At 38.2% G+C, this 18,712-nt stretch overlaps 1 protein-coding gene across 2 annotated transcripts in view; it reads right to left on the minus strand.

Annotated features, from left to right (window-relative positions):
* The window catches only part of PTPRG (protein tyrosine phosphatase receptor type G), a 743,582-nt gene that overhangs the window by 32,937 nt on the left and 691,933 nt on the right, over nt 1-18,712 (minus strand). For both annotated transcript variants that reach the window (XM_023200598.2, XM_023200591.2), the window contains 2 exons: nt 9,586-9,677; nt 1,878-1,974 (listed from right to left, as the gene is read on the minus strand). In XM_023200598.2, coding sequence (XP_023056366.1) covers nt 1,878-1,974; nt 9,586-9,677 — 189 coding nt within the window. The remainder of the gene's footprint in view (nt 1-1,877; nt 1,975-9,585; nt 9,678-18,712) is intronic.

Here is an 18,712-nt window from a genome sequence, read left to right on the forward strand (position 1 = left end):
AATGATGAATAGACAAAATCCTGTATATCCACACATTAGAGTAGTATTCAGCCATAAAAGGGAATGAAGTACTGATATATGGTACAACATGGATGAATGTTGAAATCATTGTGCTAAATTAAAGAAGCCAGACACAAAAGGTCACATATACTATGAATCTATTTATATGAAATGTCCAGAATATGCAAAACCATAGAGACAGAAAGTAGATATAGGGTTTTTAAGTGCTGGAGAGAAGGAAGAACTGGGAGTGCCTGCTAACAGGTTTCTTGCTGAGGTGCAAAAAATGTTCTAAAATTAGATTGTGGTGATGATCATACAACTCTGTGAATGAATATACTAAAACCTCACTGAGTTGTATTCTTTAGGTAATTTTTTTTCTTTTTTTGGAGACAAGGTCTTGCTCTGTTCCCCAGGCTGGAGTGCAGTGGCACAGTCTTGGCTCACAGCAACCTCTACCTCCTGGGCTCAAGTGATTCTTCTGTTCTTGTGCCTCTCCAGTAGCTGGGACCACAGGCGCATGCCACCACACCGCATTAACTTTAGTATTTTTTTTTTTTTTTTTTCCCAGACAGAGTCTCGCTCTGTCGCCCAGGCTGGAGTGCAGTGGTACCATCTCGGCTTACTGGAAGCTCCGCCTCCTGGGTTCACGTCATTCTCCTGCCTCAGCCTCCCGAGTAGCTGGGACTACAGGCGCCTGCCATCACGCCTGGCTAATTTTTTGTATTTTTAGTAGAGACAGGGTTTCACCGTGTTAGCCAGGATGGTCTCGATCTCTTGACCTCGTGATCCGCCCGCCTCGGCCTCCCAAAGTGCTGGGATTACAGGCGTGAGCCACTGTGCCCAGCCAACTTTAGTATTTTTTGTAGAGACAAGGTTTCGCCATGTTGGCCAGGCTGGTCTTGCACTCCTGGCCTCAAGTGGTCCACCTGCCTCGGCCTCCGAAAGTGCTGGGATTAAACAGGCGCGAGCCACTGTGCCCGGCCTTAAATGGGCAAATTTCATATGGTATGTGAATTATATTTCACTAAAACTTTAAGAAAACATTATACAGTAGTGTTCAAATTTTAAGTGGTCCAATTTAAATGCACTATTATATACAATTCTATGTAATGTAGTCCTTACCATAATATATGTTAACTATAAATATCTATGCCCCTACCCTTAGTATCAAAGCATATATTATATGCCAGTGAGCCAAGCCCCACATGTCTATGAAATGTGGTCTTCTAGCCATAGAAGTAGCTTGTGCTCCAAGGGTTTTCCTTGAGGCTCTGTATGAAGAATGTCCATTTGTTTGAGTCCCTACCCTACAGAATATTCCTGACCATGGAAATGTGATAGATAGGGGTAAGCATATGGACCAACAGGCCTGGAGGCTCATCATTTAAGGTACAAACCAATTATGTAGTTTTTGAAAGAATGCTTTGAAATTCAGCTTGCTTGATTCAATTCCCAATATTTTCATTCATATTAAAATATTTGGCCCCTTACTATCACACTGGTCTTTTAAGTGTGTGTGTATGGGGGAAATTTGGCCCTTACAGGTTAAAAACAATGTCAGTATAACCAAGTGACATTCAAATTTTGGCTCCCAACATCTGATATGACATCACTTTATGTGAAAATAGTGAAGCTCCAAACATTTTCTTTCAGTCACCTCATTAAGCTCTCTGAGCTCTGACAGCCTAATGAAAGGCTAAGGGGGAAGAAAATGTCCCTACTTCTACACTGTTGAAGATGGGCTAATGAGAGGTTAGCTTGCAAGTATCATTCTTTCTTGGCATTCTGCTTCTGATTGCTTGGCTTTCAGCTTATACCCAGCATGAAAATGTAATTTCCTTGCAGTTGAAGATAGTTTAAAGTTTATTACTCACATGCTAAAATGTTGATGTATCTGTTTTTGTGCTTGTTTTCTGGATGATTGGAATGTTCTGCAGTGATGTTCATATCAGCAGTACAGCGCTGGACCTCCTAGTGAAGAAAACAGCATGATTATAGACACAGGTTAGAAACAAAGGAACACCATATACATTTAAAGGCATAAAGTGTTTACTTACTCCCTAGCCACAGCCACCATTACCTCCCCAATCCAAACTTTGGATATAATTATTGATATATTTATAACAAGTTTATGAAAAATGTGAAGGTATAAAGATTTCATTCTTTACCATTTCATCAATCATCTACTTTATTCTCGATTTTGACCTAGTCCCTGGGATGTTAAACAATATCTCTTTTTGAATACATCACAGTCTGTGGGTGAGAAAAATATTCAAAAAAAAAAATAGTCAACCATGATGAACAGAAAAGAGGTCTGATAAAGCTCTGATGGAAGCACAGAACAGAGGAAGGCTTTAGACAGGTGAAAAAATTTACCGGAGTCTTAAAAAGGCTTTAGACAGGTGAAAAAATTTACCGGCGTCTTAAAGGAAGAAAGGGAATTTCTAAGAAGTATAATCTCTACCATGATTTGCAATATGCTTAGAGGCCTTACAGCCTCATTTTATCATTGTGAGGGTGCATTGACTTTAAAGACTCAGTGCTGAAATAACCCTAATAATAGCCCAACTAATGGTTATATCTCATATATACAGTTTTGACAAATTATTTGTGAACTCTAATATTTTAAAAGTTATCCTTCTTTGGAAAAATAGCAGTAGCAGAAATAATGCTGTTATCCTACCTTGGCCGTGGATATAAACATCATCTATTAGCCTAATACAACGTTGCAGAAAAGCCAAATTTTTCTATACTATATGCTTCAAACCCAAGAAAGTACTGGAGCTAACTAATAAGGGAAGTCATTAGCAGTGCACAGCTGCTACAAGGAGCCTGAACAAAGTAACACAACATTATCAGGAGAAATGTTTTACACAGAACAGATGTAGCAGAGTTTAGAAGCATGCAGACTTTTTTTCACAAAGGAGTTGCCTAGCAATTATGGATGTTTTCCATAGTATTTACATTAAACATAATGAAAACAATGAACTGGGTTGTCTTTTATTTTCACAAAGTACGGCCCAGGGAGAAGTACACTTCTTCTCTAGAAGGATGAAGTTACTGTACTCAAAGAATTTAAGGTATAAAAGCAAAGAGTTTCTATCTGTTGAAAGAAACAGTATTCAATGACTTTCCAATTGTTGGACACTGTAAATTGAAGTTTCCATAATTATAGTCCTTCCCAGCGGTCCATTTAAAAAAAAAAAAAAAAGCCCCACAGGCATTAATTCAATCCACCTTTTGGGGAAAGTGTTTCATGACAGTTTCTACCCATTCCTTACTCTTACTAAACTCCAATATTTTCTGTTCTAACATAGTTTATAACCTATGGTTTGGAAAACATTGGTTTAAGGAGCTTTAAGGCCATCCTTTGGCTCTTCCCTAAAATGATATAATGAAGTGTGATCACAAATCAGTCTACATAAGAACATGAGCAATGCCAGCCAAACTTAGAATATTGGGGGGACCTGCCTTTTGAAACTGCTTTATAAGACCTGAGGCATGCTCTTTTGAAGAGTTTCAAGGGCAGACAACTTTTGAAAATGGATTTGAAACAAGTTATTCTTTTGTTTTCAGGTTTTGAAGGTCACACCTTTGGCATGTACTTCTTCAGGGTTGAGTTGTTCAGCTATCTTATGCTGAGAGATTGTGGCTTTTAGTACCTTAGTCTGAGATTTACTTTGTTTATTGATGTTTTTTTTCCTGTTGTATAGATCTGACCACCCTAGGTATGGACTGAAGTTGGAGCCTCTTTTCTAATGTAATGCAATTGACCAAGACTGCTTGGGAGCAGCTGTCAGTATTGTTTAAAGCTGCCATTCAATATGGCCAATCAAACTTTTTGTTATCTAAAACTCCTTATCTGATCTGTTGCCTCTATTTCACTTTTCCAATTATATGAATGACAGAAACAAAAAATCGTAATAAATATTGTCAAATCTTAATTTTATTAGAACCCATGGGGTTTGCCTGAGGTCTTCTAATTTTGTCATGTAGATAATAATGTCATTTGTAATTCCTTGCAGTACTGCCTGGCTCATTTAGATGCTGATAATGTCATCTGATCCTGGAGTGGCTTTTCTCCATCAGAACTGCCATTTCAACATTAACATGATTTTAATAGGTGTTAAAAACCCTTTAAAGAGACACTGGTCAATGGAGTAGGCATTGTAAATTTACCTATTCAGAACTCTGATAGTTTAAGCTTGTTTATATTTTACTCTCTATATAACAAAGCTAGAATTCTCAAAAAGAACAGTTTGAATCTTTACAGGCACATAAGCATAGGAGAAGGCCAACAGAAAACAGGTTTAAAATAAAGCAAAATATCAAAGACTGAACAAACCCTAAAATTTGATATACTGAGAATTTTAGGGAGGTGACGTAGGCTAAATCACTTCCTACCTAGAGTCATTGATGCAAGAGGCTGTTTAAAGAGCACTTAAAGACCTACCTACTATACTGTGGCTCAATTCAAAAAAATAATGCAATAAAACATCTAGAAATCCTTCAGATTTCTCAGTTCCAAAAAGGTAGCTGAGAATAAATTATTTGGATCTGGTTACCAAGTATTAGACCAAGTAGGGGTAACATTCTTAGTGCCTGAGTTCAGGCAGCCTACAATTGTGGTAAAGAGACTGTTCTGCAGAAGACTGATGGGTTTAGGTCATGGTAGTGACCCAGTGCATGTACAGTGTCGGACACAGAACTGGCCTTTGACAGGTGCTGGTTACACTGCAACTTTCAGCCCCTACTGTCTTCTGCTCAGGGTATAACTTGCTGCCAGACTGATTTTCTTCAAACGCTGTGCTGACTTTATTATTCCCTTCCTCAGAAATGTGTGGAGAGATTCCACATTCCCTTAGCCAGGCTTTCAAGGTCCCATCTTATCTTCCCCTCCCTTCCCAATCTCAGACAATATTAACTCCATACCCTCTGAAAAGACCATTTGATTTCCTGCTCTTTGCTTTATTGCCATTTACCTCAGTAAGAATGCCTGTTCTCTTCCTCTATCCAAATCCATGTATCTTTATCTAAAATGACTGCATTTGCCCCCCAGAAAACTAACCCATCTTTGGAGAGTATAACACAGCATTATTATCCTGTAGCTGGTCTCTAACATAAGAATTATTTTTCATGAAATCTGGCTATCTCCCTTTTATCTCCCTCTTCACCAAAATCTTAAACAAGTGTGAGATCTCATAACTGTTTAAAAATGTTTTTCTTAAGATATTTAAGACCCAAACTGGCATTTTTGTCAAAAAGGCTCAGGAAACTAACTCTACACAAGCTTATCCAACCCATGGCCCATGGGCCAAATGTGGCCCAGGATGGCTTTGAAAGCAGCCCAACACAAATTTGTAAACTTTCTTAAAACATTGAGTTTTGTTTGTTGCATTTTTTTTTAGCTCATCAACTGTCATTACTGTATTTTATGTGTGGCCCAAGACATTTCTTCTTACAATGTGGCCCAGGGAAGCCAAAAGATTGGACAGCCCTGCCTACAGGCTCATTTTCTGACCTCTTGCAGGCAGCAGTCGGTGCAGCATTACACCTCTGACCAGAGACTTCCCTATTATATGTCATCAGCAGCCCTGGACATCTCACTTCATTACCTAAAGTGATTGTGGCCACTGGTCCCTCAGAGCATGGGCTCAGGTGGACAAAGCTTTGTTCTTTTGATTTAAGATGAACAACCAGCCTAAATTTAGCACAACTGGTTAACTGTAATAGAGGCAGTCCCCCAAAGGATCTTGTCAAGAGGCTGTGGACCTTTGGCCTCATCCTGCACTCCTTTAGACTTCTGATTCTCCCAGTCCCTGCCTGTTAATTCTTCTGACTCATGGAGCTTTGGAGTGCCTTCCTTTTGAAACAGCATGCTGGCACTGGTCTTTTGGAAGCCTTCTGCATTATGTTTGTGGGGGCTGAGGAAGAGTCTGTCAATCTTTTAATACTACTCTGGGAAACAACTCCCTGGGAAGGACAGTGAGGTTGAAGTTAGCTCAGGTAGCCAAGGGAATGGTGTCATCCAGCGCTATCACAAGAAAAGGACTGACGTTGTTTCTAGTGACTGCAAATGCTGTATGATGCCACTTTTCACGGTCTCTAGAATTTATCTGATAAGAACAAAAAGCTGGCTTACATTACAGCAACACTTCTAGACAAAGAGGCAAAATTACCAGTGAATTGTTTTTCTCATTCGCCAAGCAGTAAAGTTCTGAAACTACGATAGTTATTCACCAACTTTTTACTTTTGAGATGTTTAAACATGATGGGAGAGAATTTTTGCTGAAATCTCCCATGAAAATACATGGGTGCCTTTCTCCTTTGCACTTCTTCAGAACTTTATGCCTGTACAATAGCACTTATTTTGCTTTGTCCTGTTTCTGTTTTGGTTGTGTACACTCTGGCCTCCTCCAATACCAGATTGAACTCTTTGAGGGCAAGGACTCTAATTCATATTTGTATCTTATATTATGTCCAGAGAATGGTAGATCATCATCAGTCACTGTTAGATGGGTTGTTTTAGCTCCCCTTAATGTCTAGTTGTTAACTTTTCAATTGTATTTCTCATCATTTTAAGACTAATTTTAGGCCTACATGTTGGATAAGATTTTTATAAGTCACACTCTCAGCTATCTTAGAAGGCTTGAGACCATAAAGATCATGTAATGGGCAGCTAATACTCCTAGTTTGGGGGCGGTTCGTAATTTGGCTGCTCTCCCCACCTTTTTGTATTGTTAAGGCACTGCGGCACGATCAGTGCTAGTCACTTGCAAGCTTGCTTATTTCTCCTTCTGACCTTGGCTCATTACAGGACATTACTTTGGCTTTTTGGTGTTTTTTTTCCTGAGACAGGGTCTTGCTTTGTCGCTCAGGCTGGGGTGCAGTGGTGCAGTCATAGCTCACTGCAGCCTCAACATCCTGGGCTCAAATGATCCTCCTGCCTCAGCCTCTGAAGAGCTAGGACCACAGTTGTGTGTCACCACACCTGGCTAATTAGAATAATTTTTTTTTTGTAGAGACGGAGTCTTGCTGTGTTGTCCAGGCTGGTTGGGAACTCCTGGTCTCAAGTGATCCTGCCGCCTTGGTCTCCCAAAGTATTGGGATTATAGATGTGAGCCACTGTGGCCCAGGACACTACTTTAATGAGAGTCTGGATGGTGTCAAGGTGAACCATGTGAGTTCAAGTCAGATACCCTGGTCTTAAACCCAGCTGCTGCCATTTCAAAATGTAGCCACCCACAGCCTCAGTTTTCTCATGGGTAGTTTTGTCATCAGTAAAATGGGGACAATAAGATAGCACCTACCTCAGGAAATAGAATGATCCATGCACAGTGCTAACTAGTAAATGCTAGCTATCATTATTCCAGGTAAATGGTTCTGGAAATCTGAGACTGGGATTACCTTCACTCTCTTACCATAATAAAATTTTGTTTTTAATTACACAAAATCTTTTTCTATCCTTTCTTATAAAGCCTGTTACTATCTGATTATAAAATAGTCAAAATAGCTTCTTATGTAGCCTATTACGAGTTTTCCCTTTTAGCAGTTACCCAAAAGGAATAATACTCTTAAAATACTTCAAATTTTCACCTAATTATAAGGTTACAGTAATATTGGTGAGCTTTTTCTGTTTTCTTATTCTCCCCTTTACGTTGCTGCATTGCTCTTCTTTTTAGAAGAAAGCATTTTCTTCCTATTCTGAACAGCTCTGATTTTAAACCTTTCAAACCTGAATAGATTGTGAAATGACAACAGTCATTTCACCTTCCTGCCTGCCCTCCCCATTCCACTCCCAGAAGTATCAGCTAATACTATTTAAGCTATAAAGTTCAGTGTAGGCGATTAAAGCTTTTAGCTGCAGTATATTTTTTTAGGACAGAAATAGGGTACAGATGCCCAGGATTTGTTAAGAAGCATGATTTTGATGCAGCAAAGCCCATTTTAAGTCAGATCAAGTTTACAGAGGTGTAGCTGATTATTTTGAATAATTAAATGGTGTCAAAACCAGCTGTGATGAATAGCACTGGGGTCTCAAATCATAAATAATTGAGAAACTGGAGTTGCATTTGATCATCCTGATCAAATTCGGCTCTCTAGAGGATAAATGTTTGTCCTGAATACCATCAACATTGTTAAATGCCTCAATATTCTTGCTCAGTCATCCAGCCAACAGTCAATTGAACTAAATCACTTTAACACCACACACATTTGCTGTCCTCATGAATACAAAATGTTTGACTTAAACCATGTTCTTTGTAGTTGAATAGGCACCTTTTTTAGTAAGCATCTAATGGCATTAAATACTTGACATGCTTTTGTTGGTTCCATAAAACATATGACTTCACAGAATAAATCAGAGGTTCTTTCTACCACCTTTGTTTTCATTCTGCTCAAAACAACAAAAACTAACAAAAAACTAAGAGAAAGACTTAATTTAAAACAAGTCATCAATATAATTGCCTTTATGATAGCCTTTTGGGATTCCAAATTTGCATAGACAGTGGCTTTTCATCCTGTTTTTATTTCTCATTGTTCATTCAAGGTAACTGCACCTTCCAGCTGTATGATTCCTAGATGATCCTAAAGTGCTTACCTTCCATTACTTCATTTTGCCCTGCAACCAATTTTGTTGAAAGAGATGTGTAGGTTAGCATCATCATTATTATTTCCATTTTAAAGTAGAAATGAGACAGAGAAAGGAACCGACTTACCCACAAAGCTAGAAGACAGCTGAGCTGCCATGAAAACTTGGCCTCCTCGACACAACTCTTGCTGCCAGAGATGTGCCTTAGTTAAGCGCCTCAGTGAAGAAAAGGGCAGTCTGTTTAATAGCTCCTCATTGACACCCTGTCACTGCTGAACTGGCACGGAACCCAGAGTTGGCAGGGTGGTACATGCCTCTCTCTACCTTGTTTCCTACACACCAGTTCTTAAAATCAGAAGGCTGTGTTAACCCAAGTCTTCTCTCCAAGGATTAATAATCATGAAAACAACAACAGTCGACCTTAGCATGGTTCTTAACAATGAATTCAGCACTTTCCAAGATGTTACTCATTTATTTTCTCCAATGACTTTACAATGTAGGTGACATTGGTGCCATTTTTTAAAAATGGGAAAACTGGGAACCCGAGATGAGGTGATTGGCCCGAGGATTATGAAGCTCACTACTGATGAATCCAGCATCCAGTTTCTCAGACACCAAACCTGCTATCTTCACTACACCATGTGCATTGCAGAAAAGACGTGGAATTAGGGAGCCTTGTATTATGATTGCTGGTCCCAGTTAGAATTAGATGAAGCAAGAACCTGGAAAGCAATCCCTACCAGTTTGCTTTTCTATCACTAAGTTAGTTCTTTTGTAGAAGTGCATGTTCAGGACAGGTACAATCAACTCCCCTTTCACCTAAATTTTATTTGGAAAAGAATGCCTATTAAAATTATAGATGAAAAGAAACAACTCCACTTTCCACAGTTATTGTTTTGTTATGCTTGGAATGAATTCAGTTCAAGCTTACAAAAATCTGCATAAAGTAAGAGTTAAGTTTCTGGAAGTTAACTTCCAGCTATGAAACATACCTCAAAATCCTCGGAGAACCCATGCTGGTTATTAGAATAGAGCTCACCGATGTGTTTGACAAACTGTTTGACAGGAATGGCTTCCATGTCATCTGGGGGAATAAAATAATATTCAAAATTATATAGAATACTTCCATAAAACAAATTACACTGATAAAGCATCCTTAAGACAAATAGTTGATTTCTGCAAAGCGCAAAATAATTGTATCACACAAAATAGATGTCCTGAAGAAAAGTCGCAGGATTTATTTTACATTAGGATCTCATTATGACTTTAAATGCCGACAAGCCAGGTTAAATACGGTTTTTAAAAAAAAGGTACATAGAGAATTCCCTTTACTTTTTATATTCAAGGCAATTTACATAGTTAAATTACCACAGCATACTCTTAACCAGAAGTGTGAATTTATCAAGGGTACCCATTTGCCAGGAAATTTTATCACACCAGGGGTTTTCTTTGTTTTTTGTTTGTTTGTTAGTGTTTTTTTAAATTGCTGTTCAATGGGGTCCAGCTTGAACTTTGAGCGATTAAGTTCTATTTGCAATCTTTTAACTTTTAAGCATCATTTATACACAATTATAGATAGATGCCATTGTACCAGCTGGCTCTGGGTACAATGCCATCTATCTTTAAGTGTTCAAAATTTTAGCTCAAGACAGCTGTGTCTACATGATGCCAAATAATCAGTTTGACTGAATTAACTGGATTTTTTTGGTGTTGACAGACTAGGTATAGATTCAGGAAGACTCCACATTCCCATTTATTTCGTGCTGTCACTTCAAAAGGAGACTTTCAGTTCATAAACCCAAAGTATGTTTTAAGCTTATTTATCATGATACTTGAGTACTGCTATAAAATAGCCACACCCAGCTAACTGGAGCTCCCCAACCTCCTCCTTCCCTTCTCCCTCGACCCTCCCCCACAAATATTTCCTTTTAAAAATACTCTGCTGAATTTGAGATAAACAACAGACATGACATTTACTTTATTCAGAGTGAAAGATCTTTGGCAAACGCACAAACATCTAAACTGCCACAGATGCTTTTCTTAGCAAAGGGTATGAAGATCTGTATGTGTAAATGAGGTCCTACTTTGGCAAGAATTTTATAGATCCAGGCCTGACAATCTGATTTCTCTTCATCTGGTGACAGTTAACATTGACTATGTCATTCCTTCTCTTCTTTCTTTCGAGAGAGCAAAGCTCTAGGGTGGCTTTTTGCATCTATTGACATTTTCAAACTTGAATCATTCTTAAGCGGAAAATAGCATCTCTTATATTTTGTTTTAGGAAGGTGACTTATATGTTCATAATCCAAGTTGCTTAGCATAGAAATGTTACTTATCAAATAGGTGGTGCTCTGTAAGTACAAATTCTTTCTGTGTGAACAATTAAAGTCCTAATCGTGTTAATAGGCAACCTTATGAAAAAAATTGCCAAGTTATTTACAAATATTTCAGAATTGAAGATGTTCATGAATATGCAATCATTTTGCATGCCCAACAAATCTATAGCTCTCATGATGTAACCAGCATTAACAGAGTAAGCGGAGCCAAAATGTTTCTCCAGAATATTTAGCAGAATGCACAGTTCAAGAAAAATTTCCAAAATTATCTGATCACTTCACTTAAAATGTTTAGAAGTAAGCAAATTCTACAATAATGATCAGTGGCAATGAAAATGATCTCAAGTTGACAAAAGGGTTACTATGTACAAAGCTGGAGAGTCTCTAAATGATTAGCCCAAGAATAAACTCATTTTCAAACAAGAGGCAAAATGGGTGAGATGGGCCACAACCTAACCGCAGAATCACTCTAGTATATAGACTATAGGACTTTCATTTACTTAGAAATGACAGATACAACACTGTTTTCAAGGGCAGAGTGACATATTTAGTAGAGTAATAGGTAGAAGGCAACATTTATACGATAATGATAGTTTAGAATTTTAGATTCCCGAGAACTTCAGTGCTGTGATTAAGAACACGGACTCCAGTTCAAAATAAGAAAAAACATGTCAGCTTTATAACTGTTTTACTCTGTAAGGTAAAAACTACAGCATTTTAAAGGCGTAGCCCACCTCAAATCATTAAAAGAAATTCTTTCAGGTTAACTGCTTATTGTTTTTTCCTGCAAAGTGCTCAACTGTAATATCCAAGCTAATGTCACACACACATGGCCAGAAATCAGTATGCCTGCTGCCACTGTGGCTAGAAGCAGCAAAAATCCAGCAGAGCTCAGTATGATAATCATGGAAATATATGACTCACTAGTCTCTCCAATTTGCATCTTTATCCAAGGATGCCTAACCACACCCTCTGGGTTTCCAGGCACCACCAGTAATGTCACAACAGTACCAGACAGGCGGATATACATACAGATGCATGCCGTACTGACCACTGTCAGCTACCCAGATAATACAGCATTTGCCCTGCAATCAAGATAAATAGCTGAGGAGTCATAAATCTCTGTTCTTTATATTGAGATGAATATAAGGCTATGACTAATTATTCTAATCATTCTCCTGTCATAATTTTTCTATTACATTCTCTCAACATGAGCCAGATGATTATAAAATCAATGTAACTAGCAGAAGGCCAAGCAATGAGGACAGTATCAGAGGCCTAATCTGCTCAATTTTTATCTGGAAAGGCCCTGTGTGTTTTAAGAAGACATTCATCCAAAACATGTTATCTCCACCTAAATGTCTTCGTTTCATTCAAGATTGCAGAGCATATTAGCAGCACTAACTAGGCCAGACACTTTCTGTGTACTTTATATGTATTAACATGTACTCCAAGAAATGGGTACTCTTTTCATATGCATCTTGCACTTGAAAAAAGTTTAGAATGGCAGAAGAAGCTGGCTGCAGACCCTAGATAAAACTGCTCTGACTCAGAGAATGGGAAATCCCTGGATGAAGCCGTTTCTGAGCACCTAGTACTCAGCCAGATATTAGAGAGATGGTTTCTGCTCAAGGACATTTGTGTTGGTGAAGAGATGAACACAAGGGAGTGCAAGAACAGTGTAATTATGTGGTAAAGACTACAAGTGCCATTAAAAGGATGGGTTTGATGACTTCAGTGAGAATAAATGTCACTAATGTAGTGGTAGTGGTAGGAGAAGCATAAAGGAAAAAAGGGGCTGGAATCAAAGTGAAGATGTTTTCACTGACCAAAGATTAAATGGGAGATTATTATGGTATAACAAAAAGCAGGATAATGATAAAGTTGGTAGAATGACAGGAAAACCACTATTTATTAAGCCCTTACTGGTTACCAGGGACTGTGCTAAATGTTTTTCACACATTTATCTCTGTAAGAACCAGATGAAGGGAATGTGATTATTTTCATAGTACACATAAGGAAACCGAGGCAACTTGTCCAAAGACTCAGTTAAGTGGCAGAGCTGAGATTTGAACCCAGGTCCACTGAACCCAAAGACTATATTCCTGTGTACTGTAATATACTGTTTGTCTTCATTCTCAAAGCACTACAAGTTCAGGGAATAACAAGAAATTAAACTTTTTAATTCTTAGTATCTTGGTTAATCTGATAAATATCACTTGATAATTTTGTGTTAATTTTTTTTTTTTTTTTTAGACATGGTCTCACTCTGTCACCCAGGCTGGTTGGAGTGCAGTTGCTCAATTGTAGCTCAGTGCAGCCTCAAACTCCTGAGCTCAAGTAATCCTCCCACCCCAGCCTCCTAAGTAGCTAGGTATAGTTCCATCCCACCATGCCCGGCTAATTTAAAGAGATGGAGTCTTGCTGTGTTGTCCAGGCTGGTCTTGAACTCCTAGCCTCAAGCAATCCTTCCACCTCAACCTCCTGAGTAGCTAAGACTACAGGCCCATGCTGCCACACCTGGCTTATATTTTTTGTAGAGACGAGGTCTCGCTATGTTCCCCAGGCTGGTCTCAAACTCTTGGGCTCGAGTGATCCTTCTGCCTCTGCCTCCCAGAGCACTGAAATTATAGGCATGAGCCACTGTACTCAGCTGCTATTTGTACTTACAAAATTTTAAGATACCAAAGGTTTAAACTAGGCAAAAGTGGGACCACTACCATTATCACTAAATCACCCAATTATAAAATGACGGACATAGAGAATCAGTACCTGAAGAGGTGGGCTTATTGTTATTAAATATTATTTACCCTTAAGTTCCCAGATTTTAGCTTTTGGTGGTTAGAATTAAATTATATACATAACTGGTCTTTTATTTTGTTAAATTCACAACAAAACCTTCTTATGTACTTTTGATGAAGCTTGAAATCAGGTTTGTAGATACCAAAAGCAGAGTCTTAGAAGAGAGTGAACTGATGATAGCAACTTCTACTGAGAAGAAAACACGAAAGCTGAGGTAACGCTGACCTCAAATGCAGCACTGTAGGCAATAAAGAACAATGCATTCGAACATAAAGCTGTTTCCAAAATCTGCAGTTATGTATTTGCTGTACTTGCATCTTCAGAACTGTTAGAGGGAAATCGCCAATACTTTATGCCTCTAATCTACTCATATATGCTAAATTTGCTTTCTCTTAATCTTAAGGAATAACAGATCAATAAAAAGAGAAACAGCTTTCTTGCCCATAGTTTTTTTTTTTTATTTGATATTAGAAAGGAAAAAGCAGCAGCCAAAGTTGTCCCTGAACATACACCATAGGGAGGAGCTGCACGGAGGGCCCAGCCTGAGTACACTGGTCCTGGTAAGACCATTAGCATGTAACTCAGTAAAACTGAGTATTTGTGATTCTTATCAGCCACCAGGGATGGGATGCTTCCTGTCAATCAGGAAACCAGAGGCAATGGTATCAGTGGAAAAGCCAGAGCCAGACTGCATGACTCCATTTCTCTGATTCCCTTTCCTCATCTGTAAAATGGGAGTAACAGTACTTAATTCATAGATTGTTATGAAAAGTAAACAAGATAACACAAGTACTTATAAGAGTGCCTGGCATTTAGTTAACATTTCATATCTATGATTTATTGTTAGGTGCTACTTGCTTTACATGCACAACCCTAGGTTCTAGGGGCTGTGATTACTCTAATTTTCTTTTCTTTTTTTTTGAGACGGAGTCTAGCTCTGTCGCCCAGGCTGGAGTGCAGTGGTGTGATCTTGGCTCATTGCAAGCTCTGCCTCCCGGGTTCACGCCATTCTCCTGCCTCAGCCTCCCAAGTAGCTGGGACTATAGGCACCCGCCACCGCGCCCGGCTAATTTATTTTGTAGTTTTAGTAGAGACAGGGTTTCACTATGGCCTCAATCTCCCAACCTTGTGATCCGCCCGCCTCCGCCTCCCAAAGTGTTTGTTGGGATTACAGGCGTGAGCCACCACGCCCGGCCGATTACTCTAATTTTCTAGGTGAGGAAACTGGCTAAAAGAGACCAAGGAGCTTGCCCAAGGCTACTGTCATTATCAAGTAATAGGGCCAGGCTGACTCCAAAGCCTGGGTTCTTCCTTATTATATTACCTCCCTAGAGCTTGCATTTAAAAGAAACTTTTCAACAAAAAGGATTGAAATGATATTGTTTGGCTTTGAGGGTAAACTTCAGTTACCTGGAAAATTCACACTGGTAGACTGGTCACCGTGATGATGCCAGGTAAATAAAGTGTTATGGCATTTACCTTCCTGACAAGATGCTTAGCTGCTGCAGTTGATTGACTTAAGTTCTATTTAATATAATATCCCTTCTTGCTTACTCTGGAAGTGTGTGGGTATTTATATAAATACCATTAAGATTCCAGAGGTCCGTAAGTTACCCACTCTATGAGCAATCCCTGTAAAGTTCATTTAACCCTTAGCAGATCTCTCAACCCTATCCCGAATTGCAACCAAATCTCCATGGGCAGAGAAAACATACAGAGCCCTAGCATAGTACTTGGCTCAAATAAGTGCAGCTCAGACCTTACCCACCCCCTTTCTTCACCCTGCTCCAACAAGTGGCCTGTTATCAGGTAGTGTTAACCACACCTCTAGTGGATAGACCTCATTTTCAGGAATTCAGCCCCCTGCCCCTCCTGTATGCCCTCTCAGTCTCTCAGAGGCCAAGTTCAGGCCTTTCACGGTGTTTGGTAATACCTTTGTGTCAACTTAGGAAGATAAAGCACATATGAAATAAAAGGACATTATCAAGATTTCCTGAGTTAGGACACAACAAAAAGATTTTTGTCTAAATCACACTCTTAGGATGCATAGAGTGTTGTGGAGGTTGGAACATTTTATTTCCTGCCATAAAAAGAAATCTCTTTTCATTTATGATACAATGCAGTCAATAAAGAAAGGGCTTCATTATAGTCAAAAGACCAATGAATCTCCTTTGGAGATAATCTCTGTATAAATAAAATATGCCAACAAGGTTGGTTTAATCCCAAGGGTTTTAAACATGCAGTTTAAAACCCCTTTATATTCTGGCACCCTGCTGAAGCCAGTGACCTTCAAATTATTAAGATGTATTTTAACTGCTGGAAAGGCATGACTCATTTCTGAATTTCTAAGCTACTGGTTAGCAGCAACATTTTGTTTTGTAATGCTCTTATTAGAAAGTTAGATTTTCTAATTTCCAGAGAAAAGCATTTGTAAGGACATTTGTGTCTGACAGTGCGTGTATTTAGAAAAGCCCTTTCAATATGCTCTATAACAAGTTAATTTCATGAGCTAAGTTCTGAATTTTTAAAGTTTATATATAATGAAAGTCTAAAAGAATAATATAATGTAGTGAATGCTTCATTAATAACTGCAATATTATTCATTTGTTTTTTTCAAAAGAATATTCCTGAGTCACTAGATTTTTATAAGTACTTGTCAGTGTTAAGAATATTATGGATCCTAAAGACAGCATTTTGTGACCACTTCAGTATTTTAGAAGATGGAAAGCATATGAGGGGACTGACAGCTGGGTTACTGCATTGAATTATGCTTTATCCTCACACCAAAACAATGGGAAACCAGTAACTAGGGAACATTTTCTTTTGAAAAACCCTTAGTGAAATATATTGAGTCTGAGCCCCTTTCATTCTCCTGCAGAAGTCACAGTTTAACTTCTCTCTCCTGCTCCTACTTTTCCCATGTCATGCATGGAACAGGCACTAACCATTCAAAATCTATCTGATGAAAGAATTGATACTACCTTTATAGTGATTGGAAGCCGACCTCAAAAGCACTTCTTTCAAGCTGGATAAATACTCTTGCATTTTGAGTTTCTTCTAACATGGCTAATTAATCACAGCCACCATATATATTCAAGTCTCTGTCTAGCATTTCCACATTTTGCGTGTTAGGTGAGACTGGGGGGAAAAAGGTCCTCATTCTTAAAAGACTGTCTTTGCTATACTAAATCAGAAGAACACACTGAATATCCTAAATTCCTGTTAGAATTAGTAAAATTGATCATTCAAAATTCTTCAAAAATTCCTATAAACTGCTCTCTCAAAGGGATGAGTATCAAAGGGTTAGCAAAGCTTTCCTTAATCATTTACCAATTTTATAATAGTTTCCAAAAGTTAGTATAACTTACTGATTCCATGTATGCTTTGGGATTTAAAGATACAAGCTATTTATTTATGAATTTTAGCCACAGCAGAATCAACCAAAGTTGCTGAGTTAGTGTCTAAATTTGTTCAACATTCAACATGGCTGTGACTTGTTTCCTAAGTCATTTAAATCATACAGACCTGTTTTTGTGCAGGGAATGGATGTTTTGCTGAGTTGAGTCTTTCTCTCAGGAAGGAAAAGAATAAAAATAAGTAGAGAACAGAGATGAGAGGGGAGATTTTTTAATATGGGGAAAATGTCAACCCAAGAATTACGAATTTCCCTCCAGGAGGATAAAAGAGAATCTAATGGAAAACCAAATGGTCAGTGCTAGTGAGAGAAGTTAATGATCAAGAACTCCGAAAAAACTAAAGAGAATATTCACATATATTTGAAAATGCCTGGATTTAATGATGCAATATCCAAATGAGGAGTCTGAAGTCTTGAGATATCAAAACTGTCGTAGTCGTATGCCAAGAGGTGGCAGAGCCATTTATAAGCATCTGTGCTTTGAAGTCACAGAGATAATTCCAGCGTTAGCTCCACTGCTTAGCTCTGTAACCTTGGACAATTAAAAAAAAGTCTCTGAACCTCAGTTTCTTCATCCAGAAAATGGGGCTATCAACCTGTACCTGTCTCTATAGGACCGTAGTGAAAATAAACATAATATACTTTGTTGGTAAATGCTCAATAATTATTAGATAATGATTTTTTAAGAGGCTAACTGTAAAATAAGCTCTGGGAACACACTGTATTGCATATTCCACAGTGATGACCCTGGGGCTCTATTTTTACAACAGCTTGGTACTTTAATTTTCAACTTCACCCTGTTGCACATATTTTTAGCTAGTATAATGATTCAGTTTACTAGTTATGTCTGTTGTCTGCAAGTATCTTTAAAAAAATCAATTATAGAGTATGAAGAGCCCAAGTGGTAACATAATTTGACAAATCTGGAGCCCAGTATTATTGATTTAGGTTTTGAGCAGGGATAAAATACAACTGAGATTGATTGGGTAGAATAAATACTTCATAGGAGCTCTATAAGTCTCATATTATTTTTAGAAATAAGAACAATTAGATAATTTCTAAGATAAATCATTTAAAATGATTCCATGGAGGTTTCCATTAAAGAAAAGTTGTGGTAGAAGCTTTAGTAGAGTGAAAGTAACTAACAAGTGTGTTAAAAATTGAATTGTGTTTTTCTTATATGAGACACAGTTGTACTGCTGTAACTAGAAGAAATCCTAAAGAATAGAACAATGAGTTGTTTAAAAAGTGCTTTGTGAATTAAAATATTTTCCAAATGTAACTATTAAATAGGACTGTGGGGTTTTATTTACCAAGCTAAGAGATTGTGATCAAGCTGAAAGCTCTTTAAGGAAAGGTCATTTAGGGTAACTCTCACTTAAGGGTGAAGTAGGTTCATTTGTTTAGGCATGCTCCTAGTAAGGCTATGTTAGCTATGAAGACCTGAGAAAGCAGAAGATTAGCCTCACTCGTCATTTCACTAGGTAAGCCCTTTAACATCACACTGCCTTCCATTTAAAATAATTCATTTTTACAAACGTGTTACAGCTTGTCAAGAATGCCTCG

Source organism: Piliocolobus tephrosceles, chromosome 2 (assembly GCF_002776525.5).
Source record: "Piliocolobus tephrosceles isolate RC106 chromosome 2, ASM277652v3, whole genome shotgun sequence".
Lineage (NCBI taxonomy): Eukaryota > Metazoa > Chordata > Mammalia > Primates > Cercopithecidae > Piliocolobus > Piliocolobus tephrosceles.